Genomic DNA, 26,242 nt, shown 5'->3' with positions numbered 1-26,242 from the left:
CTTTGCATCGGTTGGAGCATATTTTTCTATATTTTAGATATTTTTGAATATATTCAATATTGAAAATTTATAAATTTATAAATTGTAAAATATTTATTATCGTCAAAAATTTACTAAAATTGAAAAAGTGCTCCGACTGATGCAAAGTAAACTTATTTACCAACACAAACATCTTTACATTTTTAAATCGAGCCACTAGAAGTACTTTAATTAGCCTACAAAGGTGGCTGAGATGCACTTATTGCCGCTGATCGAAGTGTCTACAATCCACCACAGGTGGATTGCCTACTAGATATGCTGTCGCACATTGCCCGTGATCCGACATAGTATGTCTGAGTTGCACTTACTGCAACGAGTTACACCCAAAAAGAGTTGAACAATCACAATTTTTCTAAGATTTGTCATTTTTTACGGGCAACGAAAGGCGCGGGATCAGCTAGTATCTAATAAAGCTGAACCGTACAACATAGAAAATATTACGAATTATTACAAGAGACCCGTGCAAAATAATACCAAAATAAAACATTTATCAATAATAAAAATAAAGTATTATTATTTATTACATTATTACATTAATATATTGTTTCGCTATTCAGTTGATTATTATCCACTTAATCGTTGTAAAATAGGCAATCCACAATAATTGAATACAATAAAAAAAGTTGTTATTAGTGACAAAAAGAATAGTACAAATAAACCTTATTGATAATTATCAGGGCTAGGATTTATATGCAACAGCATGTTTTTTTTTGCTACTTCTGATTATTGATTTTGTCAGTAATGTTCACGAATCACCTCATGATGAGATAAATGGTGGTATTTTTATTTTGCATGTTTTTACATATTTTGGATAAAATGCATATTATTGCATATATTGAATAAAATTAATATTATTGCATATTTCGATTATAAGAATGTAAAAAATGCATGTTTTATAGTATATTTCGTAAAACTTGGTTTTTTTGTCAAATATAAATTTTATTTCATGTAACACGTACGTAGTTAATGTGAATTATACATTTTATTTCTAAATTATATTATGATGTATTTTAATAAATAAATATTTTTTTTGTGACTATATTTTAGTGTTTATCTTATAAAAAATTAAATGCATATTTTTGCATATTTTGTTATATAAAATGCATATTTTACAATTTTTTATTGCATATAAATCCTAGCCCCGATAATTATATATATATATAAACTTACAGACAATTTGAGTAATTAAACACAAGAAAAAAGTGAAACTAATTTAGCCCAAAAAAAGGGAAACCATAACTGTGTCGGTGCCAGTTTTTTAAATTTTGCTCAGCTCTATAAAAAGTGAAAATTATATTTTAGTTTTCGCCTTCACTTTTTCACTACCTAGTTTAATGACTGATACCTGTTTAGGGGAGTTGATACTGGTGTATTATATTAACAATAATGACTTCAAAGGAAAAACGCTCAAGTCTCACAGATAATGTTTTTTATCTGAAAGATGAGAACTTTTTTTCAAGTCTGATCAATACCCGAATTTTCATGTTCTGCATTATTCAACTGCATATTTTAGGTTCTATAATTATTATAATTTTAAAAATCTGGCAAAATGTTCTCTTCTTTTAAATAAAAAAAAAAGTTAACGAAATCCAACTATATTCTAAAGAGCGTGAGAGTTTTTCCTATAAGACATATTTTGTACTAAATATGCACCGGCTCTGACACCCTTAATTACATTTAACATTAATTTTTGTTTTTTTTTTTTTTATTAAGGTTCAGTTAAACACAAAGCGGTCTGTCCGCGCGGACACTGTAAGATAATACAGCCACGCGGACTATCCGCCGCGGATAGCGTACCCGTACGGCGTACACTACGGCAGACCGATTTCTGTTTGACCGAGCCTTTAATGATGAATAAATAATATTATATTAAAAATTGCTTTAAAATTTTATTTTAAAATTACATAACCCCGATTCTTAATTAAATCCTTACACTGTTATTTGAGTTTTTACATGAACCTATAATTATATAGGTACGTGTACCTATATAATAGAAAATTTGTTTACTGACTGCTGAGTACCTACAAGAAAGTGTATCTTAGCTATGCAATCAATTTAAAAATATGAACAATTTTATGATCACATTATAATTGTCATTTGTTATGAAAAAAATTACATATATCAACAAAAACTGAAAATATTAATCATACCTATTAAGTTTTAAAAATGATTTATAATATTAAATAATTTTCAATAGCACAGTTTGATTATGTGTCTGGTGAAGCTGAACCGGATCTAGAACCTGATCCGCTTCCGAAAATAAAAAAATATTGCAACAAAATTAGTAATTAAATATGTTTTAATATTACTCAACATACATGCTTACACACAATCCAGATTTTAAATAGGGAAATGGAATAATTAGTTATATATAAAATAAATATTCAAACTTGAAGTATTTTAATATTCTGTTATATTATTATTATTATTATGCCGTACTTAGCATAATAATATTATTACGGGCGAGGCGTCTCTCTACACTGTGCCAATATCAAGTTTACGACGGCGTTTTCCGCTGATAAACAAACGCAAGGTATAGGTATTATCAGTGGCGTAATTACGGTAGGGGATTTGGGTGTCGTATCCCCTATGACTTTATTTTTTAAGCTGGCGAACCATATTTATGTTCCTACCATAGGCGTGTTTTCGGAAGGGGCCGGGTGGGTTTTTTTTTCTATAAATATCAATAAAATTTTATTTGTTGGTGAAAAAAGCTTGAAAAATTTAATAGAAGGTTCCTATTATATTGTTTCAAAGGCAGATGAAAAAAATTAAAAATCCTTAGTCACAATTTTTTTTTTTATAAGCATCTAAAGTTCAAATATTGACAAAATACGTAAAATTGACGAAAATTTGCAAATTATTTTTAGTTAGAAATTCATGAAAAATTTTCTTTTTAAAACTAAGATTTGAAAATGTAATACAAGATTCCTCATAAGTCGGTATACCTTTTTTAAAAAAAAAATGTCCACAAACAAGTAAATTTAAATTTTTATGAGCATTTGAAATTCATATTTTTATACAAAATTTGATATTCACTCGATTTCTCACGTAACCTAACCATATAATATAATTTAAAGTTATTATTATCAGCTTTAAATAAATCGAGAACCCCATAAAACATAATATCAGAATACGCAATAATACACGTGGATATTGGGTACGGCCTCGATATTTCTCCTAGGCCCTAGTTCCTGCATATCTTAATGGTGTACAGGATCGGATAGTAATATAATAATCATCTTCGTTATCATGGCCAAAGTAATGGTGGAAATGTGACATATAATACGATATATGTATTATGTATTACGATGAATGGAAGACCAAAAAAAAAATCATTACCTATGTATATGTTATCTATTTGTTTCATATAAGTACACTATATAATATAATTTATTACATTATTTTTATCAGCTTTCAAAATATCGAGGACCCCATAAAACATATGGGAATATTCAATAATACCAGTGAATATTGGTTTCGGACTAGACATATTATCTCTTGGGTCCTCCTGCACACCTGTAGATTTACGAGCTTTTACGCACTTGTTTACGAAATAAACTGTACCTATCTTAATATAACTTTTTGCACTTTGAGTTTTGATATAGGTAGACATCTAGTCACTGTGAAGTTATGCCTATAAAATATTATTATTAGTTTATTAAATTATGAATATGGTAATTATTTTTCCTAGGTCTTACGTTTTAAATGATAAAGTTAAGTCACCTTGATCCTTTTTTTCTAATATTGACAGTGCTTCTAAAGTTTAAACATGTCTATCTAGTATCTATAGGTATTCAAAAATGTTAATAACATCTTTGTGCTTTAAAAATTGTTTAAATATATATTATATTTTACAAGTGAATTTACTCATGGAATGAAAATAGAACGTCTATAATATTATTTTTAATTTTTTGCGGGCATATTGTACTAATTGGTTTGATTTTTCGGTAATATAGACTTCGTAATTAATTTTAAAAATTAGTTCGTATATCAAGAAGAACATGAACTTCAAATTCCATGTTATTTAAAGCCTCTGGAATATCAAAATCACTCAATAATTGAAGAATTTGACTGATAGGTAAACGTTAAGTATGACTTAACAACTTTTCTGAACACGATTTTGAAATTATAAAACTTTATTGTCGAATCCTATTTACCAGTAAAAATGCATTAGACGATGACTCTAAATTATAATAACAACTCTTTAACTGTATTTATTTTAAAGCTGCATCTATAGGCAATAACATGTTTTTCATTGTAATAACTGAATTAGGTATGACGTTCAACCCTAAACTTTATCGGGGAGCACCTATACTAATGCTATTATATTACATATATATATTATTCAAATATTCTGATTTGAAACAATATTTAGCTATTGTGTTTCGACGTCTGCAAAACAAAATTTAATGATAATACATCTTACAAAATCACGATTCCAGGATAAAATTTATTTTATATAAAAAACTATTAAACATAAGTATTTAGTACCTATGGCTATATGTTATATGTATATAACAATATTTTTATAATAATATTTATATTTCTGTTACTATATAATACCCTGGGGTATCTTCTAAAACTGTACCTAATGGCCGCATTCAACAATAACATAGTTAAAATGAGAGATTTCGTCAACAACAATATTTATCACGTAATATGTAAGAATAGTCACGTTTGATTATGCAACGTTCAGCCTTATTAAACTTCGACGGTGTGCCAGCGACCCGTGTTATATTATATTACCGACGTGGTCCGGATAATAATTATAAACACTATTTTCACGTATATTGTATATCTGTATAATACATAGGTATAAATGTATAATATTGCTCAATAAATCGAGCTTTTACGTATCAGTGGCGCGTGGTCATGTTATGATTTATGGAAATAATATTGGAATACAATTTATATTATTATCGCATATTGTTTAATAAATTATCGTATAACACTGCCGTAAAATGTCATCGCGAATACAACATGCGTATATCAGCGTGTGTTTAATTCGATACGATTCTTCTGTTGTACTGTTCATATAGGTGAAATTTATTTTTTTTAGTTGAGACAAATGTGCATTACATAAAAGTGGCCATTCTCTTCTCACAAATTTTTTTGAAATCTCACCATATTATTTGAACATATTTTATTGATGTATTATTACAATTACTATGTTCTTAGGTATTATAGGTTTATATGTAAAGAGATTATCATTCTACACATCCATTCACAAATAAAACGACAAAATGAATACATTTTTATTTTTAAAAAGAGAACCTATACGATATTATTTTTGAAAATTCATTTAAAATGCATTCTGTAGAAATATTATTAAAGATATTATTTTCTATATTATGTATTTATGTAAGATTCTACCTTGATACACTGAAGATCTAATACACATATTTAATTCTTAAGAGAACTAACATAGTAACATGTAGGTAGTAAATGATCGTGTGACCTAAACTTAGCCCGCTAGTCGATATTTTCCACTTCTAAGAAAATGTATGAATCATAAATATGCATTAATAAGTAACCATTAATTGTATACAATGTATCTAGTAGGAATTAGTTAACTTTTAAATTTTATTCGTTATTACGGTGATTAAAAAAGCGTTATAAAAAAATCAGTTAGAAAGATAAAATATCTTTACCCAGTCCAAAAACATATTTATGTTAAAAAAAAATAAACGCCAATGCTGGTACCACGAAATAATGTATTAGGTGGTCCCAGCCTTTTAGATTGCACTTACGGTATTGTTGCACATAATATGCGTTCAGTTCGATCATTTTTGTTTTTAAAACTTGTATTAAAAAGTAACATTTAATTGGACACCGATATCGCCTCTTTATTTTTTAGCACACTGCACTACTGCAGTACGTAAAATTTTGTACCCAATAATAATTTTAATTTTTGTTTTTCTATCAACATTTGGTTATTGTCATACCGTTGTTGTTCTCTACGTTCCTGCAGCAGCTCTTTAATACCTCCAATGACATAAAGCAATATTTCTGCTCTTGTCAATATTAAGTTTGTTGTATTTACGTACCGTATACAGCCACTCATTCGTAATAACTTTTCGTATCTCGCGTTACCATTATCTAGGGCTTAAATAAATTTAATGTAATAACCAAGAACACTTAAATGACACTACTGACAAAACTGTAATCCGTGGTGTATGATATACTTGAGACTGATGTTTAAAAATATTTTAGGGTTCTATATCCGCTTGGTGGTGGCCGGACAATTTGAAGCAGAATGGTGGGTTTACCACCGTCACCACGGACATTGGTTCTATCTTGCTGTCTGCAATGTTTGGCATGGCAGCGATGAGCGCACTGTTTGGGCCGACGGCCGTCCACCGTCTGGGCACCAGGACATGTCTGGTGGCCGGCTACCTGGTGTCCGTCGCGTTCGTCACCGTACACCTGTACCCAAAGGTGGCGGTACTGGTGCCAGGTTACTTCCTGATGGGTGCCTGGTTGGGATGCTGGACGGCGTCTCGGACTGCTGTGCTCATGGCGCTCGCATCTAAAATGGCATACGTGCTGTCCGACCGAGAGGAGTGCGAACTCGAGGGAAACGGTCGGCGAGAAGCGGTGGCCAGGAATCTAGCCAGGGGACTCCAGGTGAGATGTTCATAACGACATGACCACCTATTGCAAGTGTAGGGTGTGATACCGGTAGTGTGCGGCCTACCTATACATTTTTTACTTAGGTACACTTTGGGCGAACTACCTAGTAATAAAATGGATTTCCATGATATTGTGAAACATGGCTTGTATATTATATTATAGACTCATTTTTATAAGTTGGCTTAAATTTATATTTTACGTCATTCATAAAATTGTTGAAGGTTGTTAATTCTGAATGACAGGAACTCCATTACTCTTTTTGAAGACTCCCTGTCTCATAATGGCAATGTAGGTACCATTAATTGTTCTATTATACAAGGACTTCACTTGCACTTAAGACATTCGATCATTTGAGTATAAGCTACAACGGTCTATAAAACCTGAACATAGAGAACATATAAGGATGAGTTTAAAACTTGAAACAAAAATACACTAAAATGAAACCAGTAGGTATGGGTCACAATATACTTTACACTGAAGGATTTTATTATGTCGTTATGTCGCAGATTATCCAAAGTATATTGTTAATTGGTTAGGCGTCGTTGTACCTATTACTTAAGTTATAATTTATTGGTGCCATTATAGGCCGTAGATGATGAAATTATAAACATGTACATTATACCTACTTCACAGACTAGATGAAAATTTCATCTAGTCTGTGCCTACTTATAATAAGAACTTGGACATTTTACTCGGATGGTATTGATAGTATTAAAAATATATAATATTCAGATGCGACTATTGAAAAAGTATTATATAATACAAAATAATATTAAATACTAATACAATAATATATATTATAAATGAAAGAAACAATCAAAGTTCAAAGCAAGGCTTTGCACCCGTTTAGCCCGTATAGCCAAAACCCTTAAAAAACCCTTAAAAATTATTAAAACCGTTGTTCGATCCCTGTGATAACACAATTGTCGCCGTCGGTGGCCGCGCTCGGCCGACCGCCGCAGTAACCATGTTCATGGACGCTGCGCGCTGACAGGCGTAATGTTGGCAACACTACCGGTGTCCGTTACCGGCGCTCGGTGCCGGCGACTCCGAGCGTTGCCGTTAGTTATTATCTTTTTTGCTCGCTCCAGCTCCGGTGTCAACGTGCGTACCTACTTGCTCGTCCGCTGTCATTAAAAACCACGTTTTTTGTGTGCTCTGGCTTGTTGCCGTTCGTGCTCGTCAGCCATCTTTGTGCGTTACGTAAAGCAAACTAGCGCGTCGTTGCTCAACGTGGGTTTGTTGTTACACGCATCCGACCGGCAGCTCCGCTCGTAATCTTCCGCACGCTCGCGCAAGGTGCTCAACGACACCGGTACACACGTTCGTGTCAACGCCTTACGGAAGGCTCAGCAGCTCAGACTACAGCCGTCATCTCAAGTTCACATCGCGGCAGTGCAGACCAGTCGGTGTTCCCCGTCCCCCCCTGTACCTTGTGTTTCCATTCTATTGTAAAATTGCATAGCATGTGAATTACAATACATGCTACAATTAGTAGATTATTTACTTGTCATTTGTTGTTCTTTTTACTATTTGCCCTACTCCGCCATTATCCCGAGGACCGTGTGTCAGACGACAACCGCTAGGCAGGATCGTCGGCGCAACAACCGTAAACCCATATAAACCGATTGATTTTGATGACGTATAACCCGAAACACGTTTTAACCCATAACCCGTAGGTATAAAAAAATATTACATTTTCAAGTGACATATGAATTTGTATGTATATTTCATGGAGAATTCAGTTTTTCATAATTGGGAACACTGGTTACATGTGACAAGTGTGATACAACTGATAAATTGTTTTGATTGTTTTGAATTGTTTTAATTTTTAATATAATATTATTATGTCCGTCGTGAAAATTGTCTAGTGTATGTTTTTTTCTTTATTACTATTTAATACTTTGTTGTTAAAACATTTAATATTTAATATTATACAATTTGAAATTATATTAAATTTAATTATATTACGTGTGTTACTACTGTATTAGACATTAGTACTGAAAAGTTGATTGTAGGTATAACTTTATACTTTGCTTAATCAAATTTAACACTTTACGCACAACAAAATTGATATATTACTCGATTTTAAATAACCCATAACCTGAATAAATAAACTGGCCAAACAAAACCCATATTCTTTAAAATGAAGAAAACCTGAAACCACAACCTCTATTTTTATTTGAAGCACCCGAAACCATAACCCGAATAAATCGTTTGGGTGCAAAGCATTGGTTCAAAGAGTAAAATAGTTTTTATTACAAAGTGAAAAGTCAAACTCATTTTGAAAAATGTACTGCATTTACAATTTACATACATTTAGAAAACAAATATCTTATGAATTATAGTTAAAATAATAATTTAATTTTGATTTTTTAGAAATCAAAATTTATTTCATCAGACGCAATTTGTTCGATCATTCGGAATATTCCACAAGACGGACTACCTATATTAGTGTTTCAATTCTATAACTTTTCCACATAGATGTTTATCGTTACTTTACGACTTAGGTTTATTCGCTTATTGAATTTATAGCCCATCAGATTTCTTTTTTTTTCAATATAGCAACCTGTCTTCTCGATTTCTTATTGCTTTTTCATTTGATTTGATGGAACTACGCACGTTGCACAAGGTTTTATTATCTTTGTTTCACACATTTTGTGGGGCAAAATGACGTACTGCGTAGTTCCAAAAAAAATATTTATTTGGATTGATATTATTGCACTCGTTGACCTGTAATCAAATAGATAGAAAGCCTTTTTCTATGACCTCAAGGATTTACTTTTTAATTTTATTGAAGTAATATTTTAGTTGATTATATAGCAAAATTTTAATTACTTAAGCTAGGGTCGGAAAGTAATTGAGTTTGTTTAATGTACGCGTGGGACTGTGGGTAAAACGAAATAACGCAACTGTCAGTGTGAATTCTTCTTATCAAGACAATAAAATGGTTTTTCGATTAAATTGAGTTTTACTCAAACTTTTAAGTTTATTTTTACTCCGAATCCCACTTTACTTTGTAATAGTAGGTATAACGTTAATACTTTTAATACAATTTACAAAATTCTAATCGATTTTCTCAAAATTACATTTTTACTTAATTCTATATTACCTCTATATATTATTAGTCTAAATATAAAAACATTTTAAAATGAAAATAAAATGGGGGTAACTAGGTAAACTTTTTGCTTTACAGTAGGAATCGAGTGTATGTACCTCAACTTCATCGAATAATTCACTGTAATAGTGCAGGTAATGGATGTGTTAAATTTGATTTCGATGATAATTCATTGCATACGAAAAACGATTCTGAGCACAGGCGGTATGTCATCCTACTATAATTTATCATATGAAGATATTGCTATACATTATAATTTATATCATAAGAGTTTAATGATCTTTATGGATATCACTTATCGTTATATATTTGTAATATACGATCAGGAAATACCGACAATAATTAGTCAATATATTATACATTTAAAATATTGTCTAATTTATTAAGTCAATGATATCAATCATTACAGATTATCATTATTTCCTAACATGTGTTGTCTCTAATGATACTGCCTAGTGAATGTTGACATTAACATAACCATATATTTTATATAAAAGTGTACATCTGTGTAAACCATTTTCTCTCAAATTAACTATTTAATTAATATCATATTAATTATTTAGTAGCTGATAAGGAAATATGATTAAACATGATACCCATTATAGTACCTACCAACCTATATAATTTAATATAAAACTCAACTTTTTGCTAATCTGCTATGTAGGTGGCACACGATATTGGCTTAATTGCCGGAAACGCGTTCGTCGCGTACATGATAAGTGGCACGCGAACGGACGACATCCTCGGAACCATGTTTGCCAGGGACGGTGGACCTGGAACAGATCGGACTTGCGGTAGCGTCGCCTGCCCGCTGGAAAATACGGTGGAAATCAAACTCGGGCCAACCGCCAACTTCTCGTCCAACCAGACGGTCGCATTGGTCGACGTTCGCAATCACATGGTCTTGCCATGTAAGTATAAACAAGTATAAATAATACATTTTACGGATGCACGCGAAATCAGGGGTCGAAAAATAGTCTATTTTAAAATTCTTGTATATACACGACGTTTTGGATATTCGTTTTACTCTGACGATATTAATATATTATTACTGTTATGACTGCCTCAGTGATTTTATTTTCGGATTGGACCACAGATGATAGACCGGCTCGAAACGGTATAATTTATTATTACTTATTGAATATTATATTATAAATTATAATACGTTTCTAGCTTTCTAATCGTTCAAAATGTTTGGGTCCAAGTACCTAGTTTTTATTTTAACCAATATGTTTATGCAATTAAAAACCACATTGTTGTAACTTATAAGCTTATCAATATATTAGCAAATAATGTATGAGTTTCCTCGTATGGTACATGATTTATTGTTTTAATTTCAAATCATATCATATTAACTTTATTAAATATTATCATATAGCTATGTAGTATTAGTAATAAAAAGTTTTAAAGTGTATATTGTATATATAGTATGAAAATTTGGATATTCAAGCCTTTTTTATATACTCTAAAATATCCAAATTTTCATATTGCACACTTTATATAAATATAATACAAACAATTTTATCGGGGAGAGGGGCGTCACATCCCTAATTAAAAAAAAAAAAAAAAAAAAAATCAAAATGTTATAAACTTAAAACCAATAATAGTAATCAATGTGTGTATTCAACACCAAATTTAATAATTCGTTTATAACACACATTTTGATGCCGTACTTCACGCACAACATTTCGTACTATACACAGAATATGATTTATATATTATATTATACTATCATCGATCTACCGGTTCATGCGTTTGTCATGTATATCTCGCAACTGTTTTTTTACGTCAACTGAATTTTATTCTCATTCAATTTTTGTGACTCTTCCCTACGTACTAGATATATCTACAGTTTTGCCATAAGTTTACCTATATATGGTTTCTAAGGTTTGTTTATTTCCTGGCAATCTTCATGATTCGAGGTTTTCTTTTGTGATACTTCCGTCGATAGATAATTTTGTTTGAAACGTGACAAACTCAGATTAAAATACACATTTATCATTTCTTTAAAATTGAATACGACAATACAACAGTAGTCTATGTCGAGGTGAGTGCTCAATACCCATTGCAGCCTCTAGAAGTCTAAAGTACTGTCAAGCTGTATGCCTGTAGGCTGAAGCCCCTTGTAATTTGAGCTTCTGTTTCTGAATGGTCTCTTCTCCACGTTTTCTATGTTGTATAGTACCAAGTTTTTCTCAAAGTTGTTTTGTTATATGTATTTTTATTTTGACAATCAATAATCTGTTATACAAAGTATTACAATCAGAAGTTGTGATAAGTGTATATTTTTTACTATTAATTGCTATAGTGGGGTATTGGTGAAGTATAGGTATCCAATGATAGTACTTCGGCTTCTCATCAATGTTATACATTTAATTCAAAGTTCTGTTAAACAAATTGCAATGTATTTTAAAATTCAAAACAAAAATGTAGAGATTAATTTAGGAAGAAATAAAGAAAACCAATAAGGAAATGACCAATTTGAACATCAAACAAAATGAACAATTAGATGTATTTACTATACCCCGTGTTTCACTCAACACGTATTTCATTTTTCCGTCACACTGAATAATATATCATTATTACGTAATAATGTAGTTTCAATAAAAAATTTGGAAAAAAATTAATAATAATTGTTAGATTTGAGATATTTTATTTTATATTCTGTACTGTATAGACTAGATAGTATCTATTGATAATAATAAATAAATTAATAACTAATAACAAATATTAATATAATATAAAGAGAGTGGTCAACTGATTATATAGAAGTCATGTTTCGTTTAAAATTTTCCCGCCTTTTAAATGTTTGAAATTTAATTCTTATAAAATGTTTATAATATTTTAATTGTATTGGTAAATATTGATAATATTATTTAATTTTTCTTGATAGAATATCATGCTGGTCTAAGTGGAAAATGCCTCACAAATCAAAATACTAAATGGTGGCCATGTATAGAACATAGATCAAATTAACCCCTATATCTTTCCATAACACCAATATCTATAAGTACCTAATAGGTACCTAATCTTTTAAAACTAAATTATCATAAACTAATTATAACTTATTTTGATTACAAAATATAAATAGGTATATTATCATTTTATATTATCTTTAATTTTGTAAGAAAAATTTTACAAATTGTTTTAACCTCAGGTTTTAATATTGATTTGTTAAAAATTACAAAATAATTTGCAATTTTTTTGCAATTTTGAAGAATTTCTTTAAAAATTGGAAATTTCAACGCTTTTAAAAAAAATGCGACCATTTACATATTTTTCAAATTCATTTAATTTCTATAACTAAAATTTGTAATTTATATTGTCATGCTTTTTTAATCACCATACACAACTTTTATCATATAGAGTCGAATAAAACTAATAACCGTCGAAACTTTCCATTATCATTTTTTATTTTCAACAAAAAACATATTATATTTAGTCAAAAACTGGTTTTGCGGAAATACTTCTGTTTTTTTATTTCAATTTTCAATTATCTTGGGTATTTTGAAAGAACTGAAAAATTTTGCTTTTGACTTCCAGAAGTACTAACTAGATTAGTAGATTCAATTTCCTACCACCAAACTTCACTAAAATTAATGATTGGATAATTATTTTACTATAAATTATCTTCAGACAAAAAAAAAAACAACACACACATCAGGGACGGATCTAGGGGGGGCCTAGGGGCCCGCCCCCCCAGACATATTTTAAACATATTTTTTTATAATTCTACAGAACATACTATATTACTATATTTCAAATCACATAATATATGTCTGATAATATAATATATTATTATACGTAATATCTACTATTTATTAAGAATAAAGGATAATAATTTATTATTATTGTATTTGTGTTGTAAAAAAATTGTTGGGCCCCCCGCCCCCCAGATCTTTGCTCTGGATCCGTGCCTGACACACATCATTATAAAACATTAAAACCAATACATTTATCGGTCCACTGAATCTAAAAATAAAGGTAGGTATGCGTAAAAAAATAAAATCATTAAATAAATGTCTTGAAAAATCTATTCACGCGTCTTTTTATAATACTAATAGGGTAGTAATTATTATCAGCTGTATTTTATTTACATTTATAGGTAAAACCACACAGCTTTTGGCCAGCGTCTTCGCCGGATGCTGTTTCGTCGGCGTCGCTGTCACCGCGACTTTCATGACCCGCATCCGACTATTCGTGTACGCGTCTGCGTCCGAAAAAAGAAAATCGGACAGCGCCAGGTCGTTTGCGGCCGTCCGCGATGCATTCCGCAACACCAAACTTCAGCTCATCGCTCCACTGTCGTTGTTCATCGGACTTGAACAAGGATTTATCTATTCCGATTTCTCCAAGGTAGGTTAGGTTAGGTACTCCTATAATATAGTTATTACTTATTAGTTATTAGGTAGTGAAACCTATTGTGCAGTGGACACATACAAATAGGTACACAATAATGATGATGTTATTGGTTATTGTCCCACACATTATATATTTTATCGATGGTTCACAAATTCACAATGGAGAGTAAAAGGGGTAGATCACTAATAATATTCAAATTATGTGTTTTCTATAGAATCTATTTGAAATTTTTTTTTAAAAAAGGGAGCAAGTTATTAAATATTTAAAATTAGCTGACAAATACTATAATCCTCTGTAATGTATAGAAGCCAGCTGATCATTCGTTCTATAATTTTCATGAGTTATAATCTAAGTCAGCCCACTTGAACAAAATTTAAACTTCACTATCAGTCCATATCAAAGAGACCGACGGGATTACGGAAACTATATAAAGTATTAACTCCTCATCCACTTATATTATTTTTATATTTTATGTCTGTCATCACTAATCACGTTTTGGATCAAATAATTTGCTTTAGTTTTTAACTTTGATGATGGCTTATAGTAGAAAATCTAATTTAGTCGTTACAATGGTTGATATAAACATTTTAATACTTTTCTTATATTTTGGGGAAAAAAACAGCAAAAAATAGCAGACATAGGAATTTTTACGTAACACCAATTTTTGAGGCATGATAAAATTTTAAAAATATGTTAGTTCTTTTTCAGTTAATTATAGACATTTGAAATGTTCAACTTCTAAAATTTGAATGGAGAGCATATTGATTTCACAATGATTTGTATTTTGTTATTATTTTTTTTTTGTTAAGGCGCGATCGGTGCCGATGCCATTTTGTCCTCAAAAATACACTCTGCAGGAATAACGATACCACCTTGTAGAATCAACCAAATTTCATAATTTTTTTTTTTTAATTGCTAGAGGAAACAACCCCCTTAAATAGGTATTGGGTAGCAGATTAGTGCAAAGTGGAAAAGTGGAAAAGTGGAAAAGTGGAAAAGTCATATAATTGAGGTGGCAACTAAAATATAAAATTGAATTATCAAATTTTATAGAATTGTGGAAAATTTGAAAAACTGGCACTGGGACCTTTAAGACAATATAATTAACTGTTGGATTATCAACTTCGATGGAAGATTCTGGTAGTAATTTGGATCTGATTGGTACTTTTAGGAGGTTACTTTTGAACATTGAATATTCTCAGTACTTTTAAAAATAATCGGGAAAAACTAATGTAAAAAAAATAGGGGGGGATATGTAACTGCTCTATTGAAAGTCGAGTGTATCATTAATTAAGCATTGTCCATTATGCATGTTAAATTTGAATTCAATGATCTATAGTTTGACTTCTACTGTACAGCAGATGAGCGAATTCCCTTTTTATTGTAATTCGCTGTTATAATACCTAAAAATACTATGAGCTATAATACAAAAGTCGGTTACGCATTGAGACTATATTATATCTAGGTGGTAAAATACAGTAACCTCTCCAGACGTTGCCATGACTAAACTCTACACAGAGTGATGATAGAGGGCGATAAAATTGTATAGAAATTGCCGGGTTTACATCAGGTTGGTAACGCCCAGTTACCTCTCCAGATATTGCCGTGACTACACCTATTCTATACAGGTTAAACACGGAAATGCTCTAGGTATTGCCAGTACTATTTATTTATTTACAACAATAATAATAACCAATATGTACATTTTATAATTTAAAATGGTTAACAATATTTAAGCATATATATTATTAATGTCAAACTAAAATAAAATTGTACCAATTTTTCAATATTAGTTTTAAATTACTTTATATTATATAATTATATAAATGTTTATATTTTTTAACATTTTAACTTCAATAGGTAGTTCGCTAATTTTCCAATCAACTTAATAAATTAACTATAGTTAAATAATCCATTATAACAAATTAGATTTCTCCAGTTGCGTTGAAAAATAATACGTTAAATTAATACTATATCTATACAAATATACAATTTTAATTAAACAAATTATATTAATTTATAGCTTAGCATTCCTAATGTTGAGTACTTAATGAAATACATTTATTTGTTCTAATTAACTTGGACACTTTTGGATTTTGGTCGAGCATGGTTGACGGCTATAATAAAATAATATACATACAGGATTACTTCTGCCACTAAGGAATGAATCCTCCGGTTGAAATCGAAACTTTTTTAAAAACTACAAAACTCATTGAAACTTTTCTATTGTGCCTATCTATATAAGTGATACAGTGGTCAGTGGATCATGACTCATGAGCCATGAGTATTACACTCAAAACAAAAAATTATACTTCGGAAATTTCTCGCTTCGAATTCAATGTTAAATTATTGTTTCAATAATTAAAAAAAAATGTCATAACAAAATACTTAATTATAGAATTATATCATATTACAGAATTCTTATACATATATTAGGTACAAAAATAAATATTAAACATATACAAAAAATTAAATTTATAGTACCTACCTATTACCTACACATATTTTTTTCCAAGATTTAAATGTTAAATCATAAACATCTATATGGAGGTAAAAAACCCACAGTATAATAGTAATTTTATATTGAACGAAACTGAAGCTTCATAAATTCGACACCGAAAACTGTAATAACCGTCAGTTCGTTTTATTATTTCAAGGACACCAAAACTTTACGTAATATGGTCGCTGTATCACCCAACCCGGTGCGAGTGTAGACTATTGCACTATACTGGCAGAATTAATTAAACAATATTGTTATAACAATAATATTACAGTTAACATTCGTGACACACGGTTACCGGGGTAAGTTACTGACATCGTGGTGGCGACACTGCGACAGTCTCTTTAAAATATATATTACCTACCTAATCAAGCATGGAGTTGCGTTTCGTATGCGTCGGCATGGGGTGGATTGTGGATGGACAGTGTTCAGAAATAAGTGAATTCAAAACGTCGAGACTTATTTGTTAATACTGACGCACTGTGGACGGTGACCTTTCCCTTTTTCAATTTTATATTGAAGATTTATGGGACAAAATGTTTGAAAATTTAATGGGTTCAGGGTTCTTCTTAGGTTTTTAGTAAAGGAATTAAAAAATAACGAAAATTCAGTCACTTTTTTTTAAGCGTTCGAACTTTTAATTTTGATGAAATCGGATATCTAAATGAAAAAACAATGGAATTTGTTGTAATTAAATAAATGTAAATCGTTGAGATTTGAAACTTTAGGTCAAGTATAAAATAAAATATGATTTAAATTATTAATACCTACAACAGTCAATAATATTGTACACGTAAAAATAAAAACTGAAATTTAAACAGTTATTATTATTTTATATTATTACATAGGTTAAAAAAGAAAAATATTAAATATTTCATAAGAAGAAAAATAAATTAAAGTCACATAAATACCACGTAGAGGAAGGTGTTGAAACACACGAGTGTAACAAGTAATTATGAAAGTAAAAACTATACTGTGATAACAATATTAATTAACAAGTTATACTATTATTATTGTGAAACAATCATTAAGACATTAATTGTTATTTGTTTTAAACTATAATTTTTCATTACATCATTATTCATCATTGGACACACTGTAAAGTAATATGTTATATACCTACACACGTCGAATTACAAAAGTTGTAAAATACCATTTAAACGATGAAAAGTTAGTACAATTTCCTTGGGATATTTATTAAAATAGAGTTTCTTAACTTTTAAATGATACACATATGCTATAACATACAATATGCAATATACATACTAATCTAATGTTTATACATAAGACCAGTTTACCTATTTCACCTTCCCGTCAAAATAGTTACTTACATTCTTTAGTTTGGATAAAAATAGCATTCTAAACTTGAGTGCACAATTTTATTGGCCATAGTAGTATTTGTATTTATTATGTTAGTTCAATCTGAAACCACTGAAACATAATAATACACACATGTGGTCATAAAGGTACTATTATACACCACCTACGTCCTACGTATTATTATAATATATATATATGGTGAATTTTTTTTAATATATGTGATAAACATGAATAATATATGAAATAACAATTAATATAGTCTATTTTTGCAATTACAGTTTTACGTCGTATGTTCAGTGGGTGTGTCCAATGTGCCGACAGTTCTGCTGAGCTTGGGTCTGCTTCAACTGGTAGCTGGGTTTACCGTGAGTCTGATCCTGCAACATATCCGCCGGTACCACATAATAGGTATACAAATTGTGATTACATATACATATAATAATATTATACAGTATACTAGCTAATCTAAATAATATTATGAAAATGTAAAACGTATCAAAGTGGCCGATCCTAGTTGGCTCTCTTTGATGTTATTTCGTAACGATTATTATTACCACTGGGTTTTCCAGTGATTGGGTTGGCGTTTCATTCGTGTTTGCTAATGGTGCTGATGAAGTGGAAACCGTCCGGCGACGATGCTGCGCTACTGTACGTCATAGCAGCCGCCTGGGGCGTGTGCAATGCCATTTGGAACACACTGTGCTTCAGTAAGTATTAATAACTATATAACGGATATAGATATTATTTGTTATCTCACCGAATATCTGAACATTCTATAATTAAATTCATGATTTTGTTATTGTCATCACTCATCAATACTTGTTATAAACAACAATTCAAAACAAAGATTGAGAAATGTCGTCAAAGATTTTTACAAAAATGCTGCTTATATTATATATTACACTACATAGTATTATACTATTATACTATTAGTAATAGGACCTATATACTATATTATTACTCTATATTCTAAAATTTAGTACAAAAAAACTCAAATTATTGCACACTATAATATTGATATATTAATTACCTAGAGGCTAGACGTAGGTATACGTTCTTGAGTTCCAATGACGTATTTATGAAGGGGGTAGGTAATGATTTATCGATGGTTTCAGTCTTCAGATAGGTACGCATCATAATATAATAATCTTACTCAGTGACTTTCACTTTCTTTAAAACTTAATATTCATTATAATAATATTAAATAGTAAATTTAAGGTACCTAATAAAATACCAATTAACATTTATGCTTAGGTACTTATTTCCAGGAAAATAGTATTATTTTATTTGCAATAGGTATCTAAATTAAATAATGTTAATATTTTTAAAACTGTATTTGATACGATAATTTATTCACTAGATACTACGAGGAATCTTTTTAAAAACACGATTCAGTATTAATTCTATTGTACGAAAATTTGACAATTTAAGGGGCCCGGCGCCGATGTTATTTTGTCCTCAAAAATACACCGCGAGGATAACAATACCGCCTTGTAAAATTAACCAAATTAACCAAATTTCATGATTTTTTTTTTTTAATTGCTAGAGGGAAATATTCTACAGCCCGTATCGATCTCTGTTTTTTAATATTTTATTCTAAAACTTTATAATATATCTAAAAAAATACAAGATAAAAAGCATTTTTTTACAAATTTTTTAATACAATTATTTGAAATAAAATACAAAATCAGAGATCGATGCGGCCTGTAGAAAGTCTTCTTCTTTTAGATAAAAAATAGTCATCAAAATCCGACAATTCTATAAAGCTTGAGAGTTATTCCCGTAAAGTCATTTCTTCGATATAATACATCCTATCAACCCCCCTTAAATAGGTATCGCCGGTATCGCGTAGTAGATTAGTGCAGGAAAAGTCTTATAATTGAGGTGGAAACTAAAATTTTCTAATTTTATAGAATTGTGGAAAATTTAAAAAACTGGCACCGCACCCTTAAGCATAAAATGAATCATTATTATCTCCGTGACTATTATACTTATTAGAACTCATTATAGGTTACTACTAATTTATATCAATAAAAAAACTGAATAGAATTTTTGTATACACTTTATTGTGTTTATAAAAACACACCTCTTATTAATTATTATTGTGTTTTTACCAAATTACTTTCATTTTTAGAAACAGTAACCTGAATAATATTTTATAATTTAAGTAAAAAACTGTGCAATTAATAATAATATTATATTAATATGTATATTATAATACCGATATACAAGGGGTGACATGGGGGTTAGATCCCATTGACTTTGGATTGGATAATCTTCCATATCATTGTGTTTGATGTGAATTTTGAATCAATTCAAATTATATTCATTGTTCCTTGATATTAAACATTTTACTAACTAAGTAAAAAGTTTTGAGAAGGTGGGGGATTTTCCAATAGGTATGTCGTTTTCTTTTTTTTGAAACCCCTCTTTCAGAAATCATGTCTATGCCACTGATACCGATCATAATAGTATAATATTTTTCTTTGGACCTTATAGACAATATTGCAGACAGACGACAGTTTAATTAAATTATTTAATTACTCAATTAAATCCATAAAATGACACGATCTTTCAAAATTTAGTTATAGTTATTATTAATGTCACCCAGTATCGTATTGATTTAAGCTGACATGAGTCTGTAAAAACACATACTGAACCATCATTTTTGTTTTATAATTGTATTATATTGTATTGGTTTAATACAAATTTAAAACGCACACAAATAATATTTTTTTGCGAATCAATAAAAACGGATGGTTAATAAATACAAGAGAGCGTGTTTATAATACTACAACTTCTAAAGTTTTGTAAATAAATCATATGATGCTGTGAGTCTATTGTAAAAATAACACTATGTACAATATACATTCTTTCAAGGACAAATAAATTCCTTCATACATTTTATTTTACAAATATCGAATTCATACTTATTTAATTATATAATAATATCTATATAGATAATTAACATATTATCTCATAATTCAATACATACATTGATATTAAACAGATACTTATCTGGGTACTCTATTGTATAATAACGATGACCTCTCTTATGAGTCCTATATTCTAGGCCTCTAATAAGGCGTTAAAAATTATTAACTTCTTTTGTCAATATCTAGTTAAGTAAAATTAATATAAAATCGGGTAGGTAGCAATATGCCTATGTTTTGGTGACTATAAACAAATAAAAGTAATTGGCGAAACGTATACTAAAACACTACGACGCATTCAAAAAGATCTGGCTAGAGAAAAAAAAAATGATTGTTGACCAAATCGTTTGTATATATACATAAATATAAATATATAATGCAAAATATATGGTACTAGTTTATGCAAATAATATTATAATACGAAATTAAAATAGATTTTATATGCGTGGTGCTGGTGCGACAACAATACAGACAAAAAACATTTCTGTTTATGTCTTATGACTGTATTGATGGTAGCGCCGGAACTTATTGGCTTTGGCCATGGCCATCATGTTTTGTGTGTGGGTCTAAGGGGGGGGGGGACTTGTGGGTTTTTGTTGTTGCTGGAGACAGGATTATACATGGAGTCATTATATAGTATATTATAATATTACTTTATGTACTGCGTATATAATATACGTCATATTACATATGCATTATAAATTTTATAATAAAAAGTCATACAAATATTTGAAAATAATGTTTTTCTACCATATTTGTGTAGAATATCAAAACTATAACAAGTTTATACTGTTTAATTCAAAAAAAGATTTGCTTTGTTAAGTTCAAGTGAAATTTAAATATCAATGAGAAAAGTCACATTGTGAAAGTTGAAAGTTCATAAATTGTACCATAAAAATCTAGTAAAAAATTTAAAAAAGTACCGTGACAAATATTTTTTTAACTTAAATTTTTAAAAATTACTGTGTCAAAAATATTTTTTCATCACAACACCCAATAAAAAATATTTATTTCCTTGTGGTATCTATTTTTTTTTTATAACTTGTTTATTGCATTAACAGATTAAACATTTTGGGTCAAACTGTATAAGACGAATTTATTTATAGGTATATCTATATATTGGTTTTTTCGTATAATTAATATTACATCATTGGTATACAGAGTGATACACCCTATTTTCTTTTAATGATTAATTTAATCAAATTCTGGTTTTCGGAATTATAAGTAATTATACCAAAGGACGACATTTTCAATTATTTTGATTTTTATACCATTTAAAAAGCTGTGGCAATACAGCCGTTTTTAAATGATAAATAAATATTTTACCTAAAATTATTAAGCTGGTGGTTTATAATGTTAGTTTTACGATTAATGAGTTTTACGTATTTAAATCCAAATTTGAATAATCAATTGAATTTTTTTTTTATGTTTTTAATTTGTTCTATTATACAATCTGTTAATATATTATTTTTACAATAAGCATAAGTGTTGCGATAGAAGTAGAATAAAAGTAATAAAAAAAAAAAAATAAAATAAAATAAAATCAAATCACTATAGGCCCCAATACTCCATATCTTCCAAACCCATTATCATGACCTACAGATCTCTGGATCCATAGTATCTACTGACATTGACTAATTTGGAATTGCTCGATCGAATTTTGATGACACAACATTTCTAAAAAAGTCTTAGGGTTAAACATTTTTAGGAAAAGTGGGTGATTTTTATTTGAAAAAAGTAATTGGTATAGCCATACACCACTCATTAAATGCTATAAAAATTAAAAAATCTGTATGAAAATATGGCCTTTCAGTATAACCAAAAATTGAAAGGTGAATAAACTCATTAATAATAAGGAAAAATGGGAACGAGCATGCTTGGTGAATCTCTCCGTATATATTGTAGCTTAAGTAATCAAATCATTTTAATATTTATACTAAAAATACGTTTGATGTTTAATCTACGTGAAATTAGAACTTGACACCTTGATGACTGGCGATATCTATCTATATATATATATATATATATGGGCTGCCATTATGTCTCCAAAATTAAATGTCAGAAGATAATGACATAGTATTATATTATATGCCTCTATGCACATGTCACATGTGAGTTTCGATCCCTCTGAGATCAGTTTTGATTGAGACTTAAATTTATGTAGTACTTCAATTCTCTAGAAATTATATCAAAATTTAGTCTATGCATAATTACATGGTAATTAATTATTATAATATTACTATGATCAACGATGGTGTCATAGTGATTAGTGGTAGTCTTTCGTCTAATAATTATTTGGTCTTTTCATGTACCTATTATAGTTACCACTTGGGAAATAAAATAAAATAAAATAATGTTTATATTTTTTTGAAATTTCCAGTAAAATAACTATGTCTTGTTACATTTACAACGTTATTAATTTTTTGACAAATCCGTGCGATAACAAAAAAAAAATTAGACTTGGCCAAAGTACGGGAGAGGGGTGACTATATCCATCACTTATGGGTGTGCTATTGTTGATGTCGCATTATCATTGTTATTGTTATACTGTATCGTATAATTCATAATAATATAATATTATGATTTATGTTATTAATGTCGTTTCAGACTTTGTGATATCTCTGTATCCAGACTACTGGCACGGGCCGATGGCGCACGGCTACTTCTTTCGGTACGCGGGCATGGCGTTGGCTTTTGGACTGCACAGTGTCGTGTGCAACACCACCAAACTGTACTGCTTGTCGGCCGCGCTAGTGGTGGCCGTCGTGCTGTACGGCTGGTTGGAGTGGCGATTGCAGCTGACCGGAAAGCGGCGGCGGACCGCCAACCGTTCATCATGACGACAGATCGGAGCCGCGTCCGGCAATAATTAGTGACCCGCCACCGCGCAAGTCGTCAACCAGGACTCGTCGTCACCACGATCTGAATGAGCGATGATCGTGTGCCGCCGCCGCTGATCCGAAGAGCATTCACGCCAATCATCACGTCTCTGTAACTGCAACAACAGTCGCCACCGCCACCGTCGTCAATCGTCATCATCTGCATAGCATCGCAAATATTATTTATTATTGCAGCACGGTGCCGTCTCGCCGAATTAAATACGTCATAACACAAAATACTATAATGTTACGTCTACTATCAATAATATTATCGTTATTAGCTGCTGTATAAGACAAACGAACAACTTACTGGCCCGCGCTGACCATTATGTATTATATTATTACCTACTTTATATTATGTAACCGTACCTACTTGTTGATGTTTTTTTTTTTTTTTTGTAACGGGACGTATGCATACAATATTCGTCTTGAATACGTAATAATGTGCGCGTAAAAATAATATACAGGGTGGTTTTTTTTTATATTTATTTAACGCGCCACTCGTGATTTTATACAAATCAATATAATTTGCATTTATTCACAGCATGACGTATACCGGCTTACACCAACAAACGGCAAACTCGATTCGGCGAGAGGATAGTTAAACGACTAAAACGAATCGATTAAAATATGTTATTAATTTCACATCATTCACAAAAGTCATATTTTAATAGTAAGAGGTATATTCTGAAACGACGAGTGGTTGTTTAAAATAAATCACTCTGTATAAATACGTTTGATAAAATATAATATAGTACAATGTTATGCGCGTGAATAAAATTACGTTCATTCTTAAATACTCAATTAGCTGATAACAAACGTTTTTTTTCTAGACCACATGTCATGCAAGTAAATGCGATTATTTATTTATTTATTTATTTATTTATTTAGCTTACAATACGGGCGTGAGCCCAATTTCATATAGTATAATATACAGATTACAATAATGTGATAACAGTGAAAAATATAAAGATACATAAATACTTGGTTACAGGTTATGAAATAGAAAAGAAAGGGTCTGAATTGGCAATAGACATACAACGTCGAAGTGGTTCATTTAAACCATAATTTGTGGAGACGGTAGGTAAACGTAGGTATTATAAACGCGATTTGCAGAATTGGAAAATTTGCAATTATTATTCCATTGCTACTACAACTTATTCCTTACAATTCACAAACAAATCGGACTTTGGAGTGGCACGTAAATATACTCAATAAACAGACACCACCTCCGCCAACTAGACTTACGGAAACTCGAGCTAACCTTATCATATAATATTTCCGTAATATCCGTTATGATAATACTACCATCACGCTATGTGCGCGTGAAACCCAGAAGTCCCCCCCCCCCAACAATCATTGAGATATACATATTATAACAATAATTATCATTGTTATCTAACTACCCTATGGTTTCTGTCTATCTTTAAATCGCCAAAATGTAATTAATAATGCAATTAATACGAAACAACCAATAAAGGCGTATTTATTTTATAAATGTATTTCAATTTCAAACCAACAATATTGGTTTTGATTCGTTACGAAAATATAATAAGTTTATTTTGTGTTAGATGTGTGATTTTTTAAATTCCAAATTGCTCTATTTTAATAATCTGCATATCTTTAAAAACTAAACAGTACGTATTATAAGTGACACATTTTTTTAAAATTTTATTTCTATGTTCTATGTGTAGAATATAAAAATAATGACTTTAAATGCCTATCTACAAATAAAATATATTATATTACAACATAATATAATATGGCCATTTTGAATAAAAATTATAATAATAACCGTTTGTAATGTTTGTATGTGTTTTTATTTTTAAATCATAGTATAAAGTAATATAATATTCCTTCCCATTATAGTATATTTAGTAAACAACAAAACTACTTTTCTCTTAATAATAAATATTTAGAATGTAAGCAGAAACGTTGAAAATGTTTGATTTGTGTATTTTTATTTTCATTTTATGTAGGTAGATGATAATATTTCAAGAATTTCCTTGATCTCTTAAAGCAAATATTTGACTGATTATCAAATAATAATAATATTGCATATTCGCATTTTGGGTAAAACACTTCAATGTCTTCATAAAATCATAAATTAAATTACAATATTAGTTATCTATCCTAAATAACATATTGACGGTGAAAATTATAACGAATAATCAATTAAAAATTAATTCATTTTATTTCATTGTAAAAATTAAGCTATTAAACGTCTGGTATTATTAAATATCGTTTATTGAATTTATCAAAAATAAAGTGTATGGTTAAAAACAAGTTTATAATTAAATAATAAAATATTCAAATGGCATAATTGGGGAAAAATTGTGGGTTTGAAAAATAATTGTTTTAGATTACGTTAAGTTATATTTCCGAATAGCAATGGCTATTACTTGTTTACATTATATAAATAATAATTAATATTGCCTTGATAATAATTTAAAAT

General features: G+C 29.9%; 1 protein-coding gene and 1 long non-coding RNA gene across 2 annotated transcripts in view; one reads left to right on the top strand and one right to left on the bottom strand.

Annotated features, from left to right (window-relative positions):
- Positions 1-25,595, top strand: part of LOC100569214 (protein unc-93 homolog A) — a 44,604-nt gene extending 19,009 nt beyond the window's left edge. The window contains exons 3-8 of the mRNA XM_003240281.4: positions 6,256-6,669; positions 10,458-10,704; positions 13,899-14,149; positions 18,254-18,383; positions 18,545-18,682; positions 23,516-25,595. Coding sequence (XP_003240329.1) covers positions 6,256-6,669; positions 10,458-10,704; positions 13,899-14,149; positions 18,254-18,383; positions 18,545-18,682; positions 23,516-23,748 — 1,413 coding nt within the window. The 3' untranslated portion in view covers positions 23,749-25,595. The remainder of the gene's footprint in view (positions 1-6,255; positions 6,670-10,457; positions 10,705-13,898; positions 14,150-18,253; positions 18,384-18,544; positions 18,683-23,515) is intronic.
- On the bottom strand, positions 14,058-18,631 carry LOC107883248. Its single transcript, XR_001679154.2, has 4 exons — positions 18,530-18,631; positions 18,252-18,352; positions 17,987-18,086; positions 14,058-14,169 (listed from the first exon to the last, which is right to left on the bottom strand). It is a non-coding gene; the product is annotated as an uncharacterized LOC107883248 (long non-coding RNA).
- Positions 25,596-26,242: the final 647 nt, after the last annotated feature.

This window comes from Acyrthosiphon pisum, chromosome A3 (assembly GCF_005508785.2).
Source record: "Acyrthosiphon pisum isolate AL4f chromosome A3, pea_aphid_22Mar2018_4r6ur, whole genome shotgun sequence".
Lineage (NCBI taxonomy): Eukaryota > Metazoa > Arthropoda > Insecta > Hemiptera > Aphididae > Acyrthosiphon > Acyrthosiphon pisum.
The sequence above is the reverse complement of the archived record's forward strand: the minus strand, read 5'-3'. Positions and strand labels throughout refer to the sequence as shown.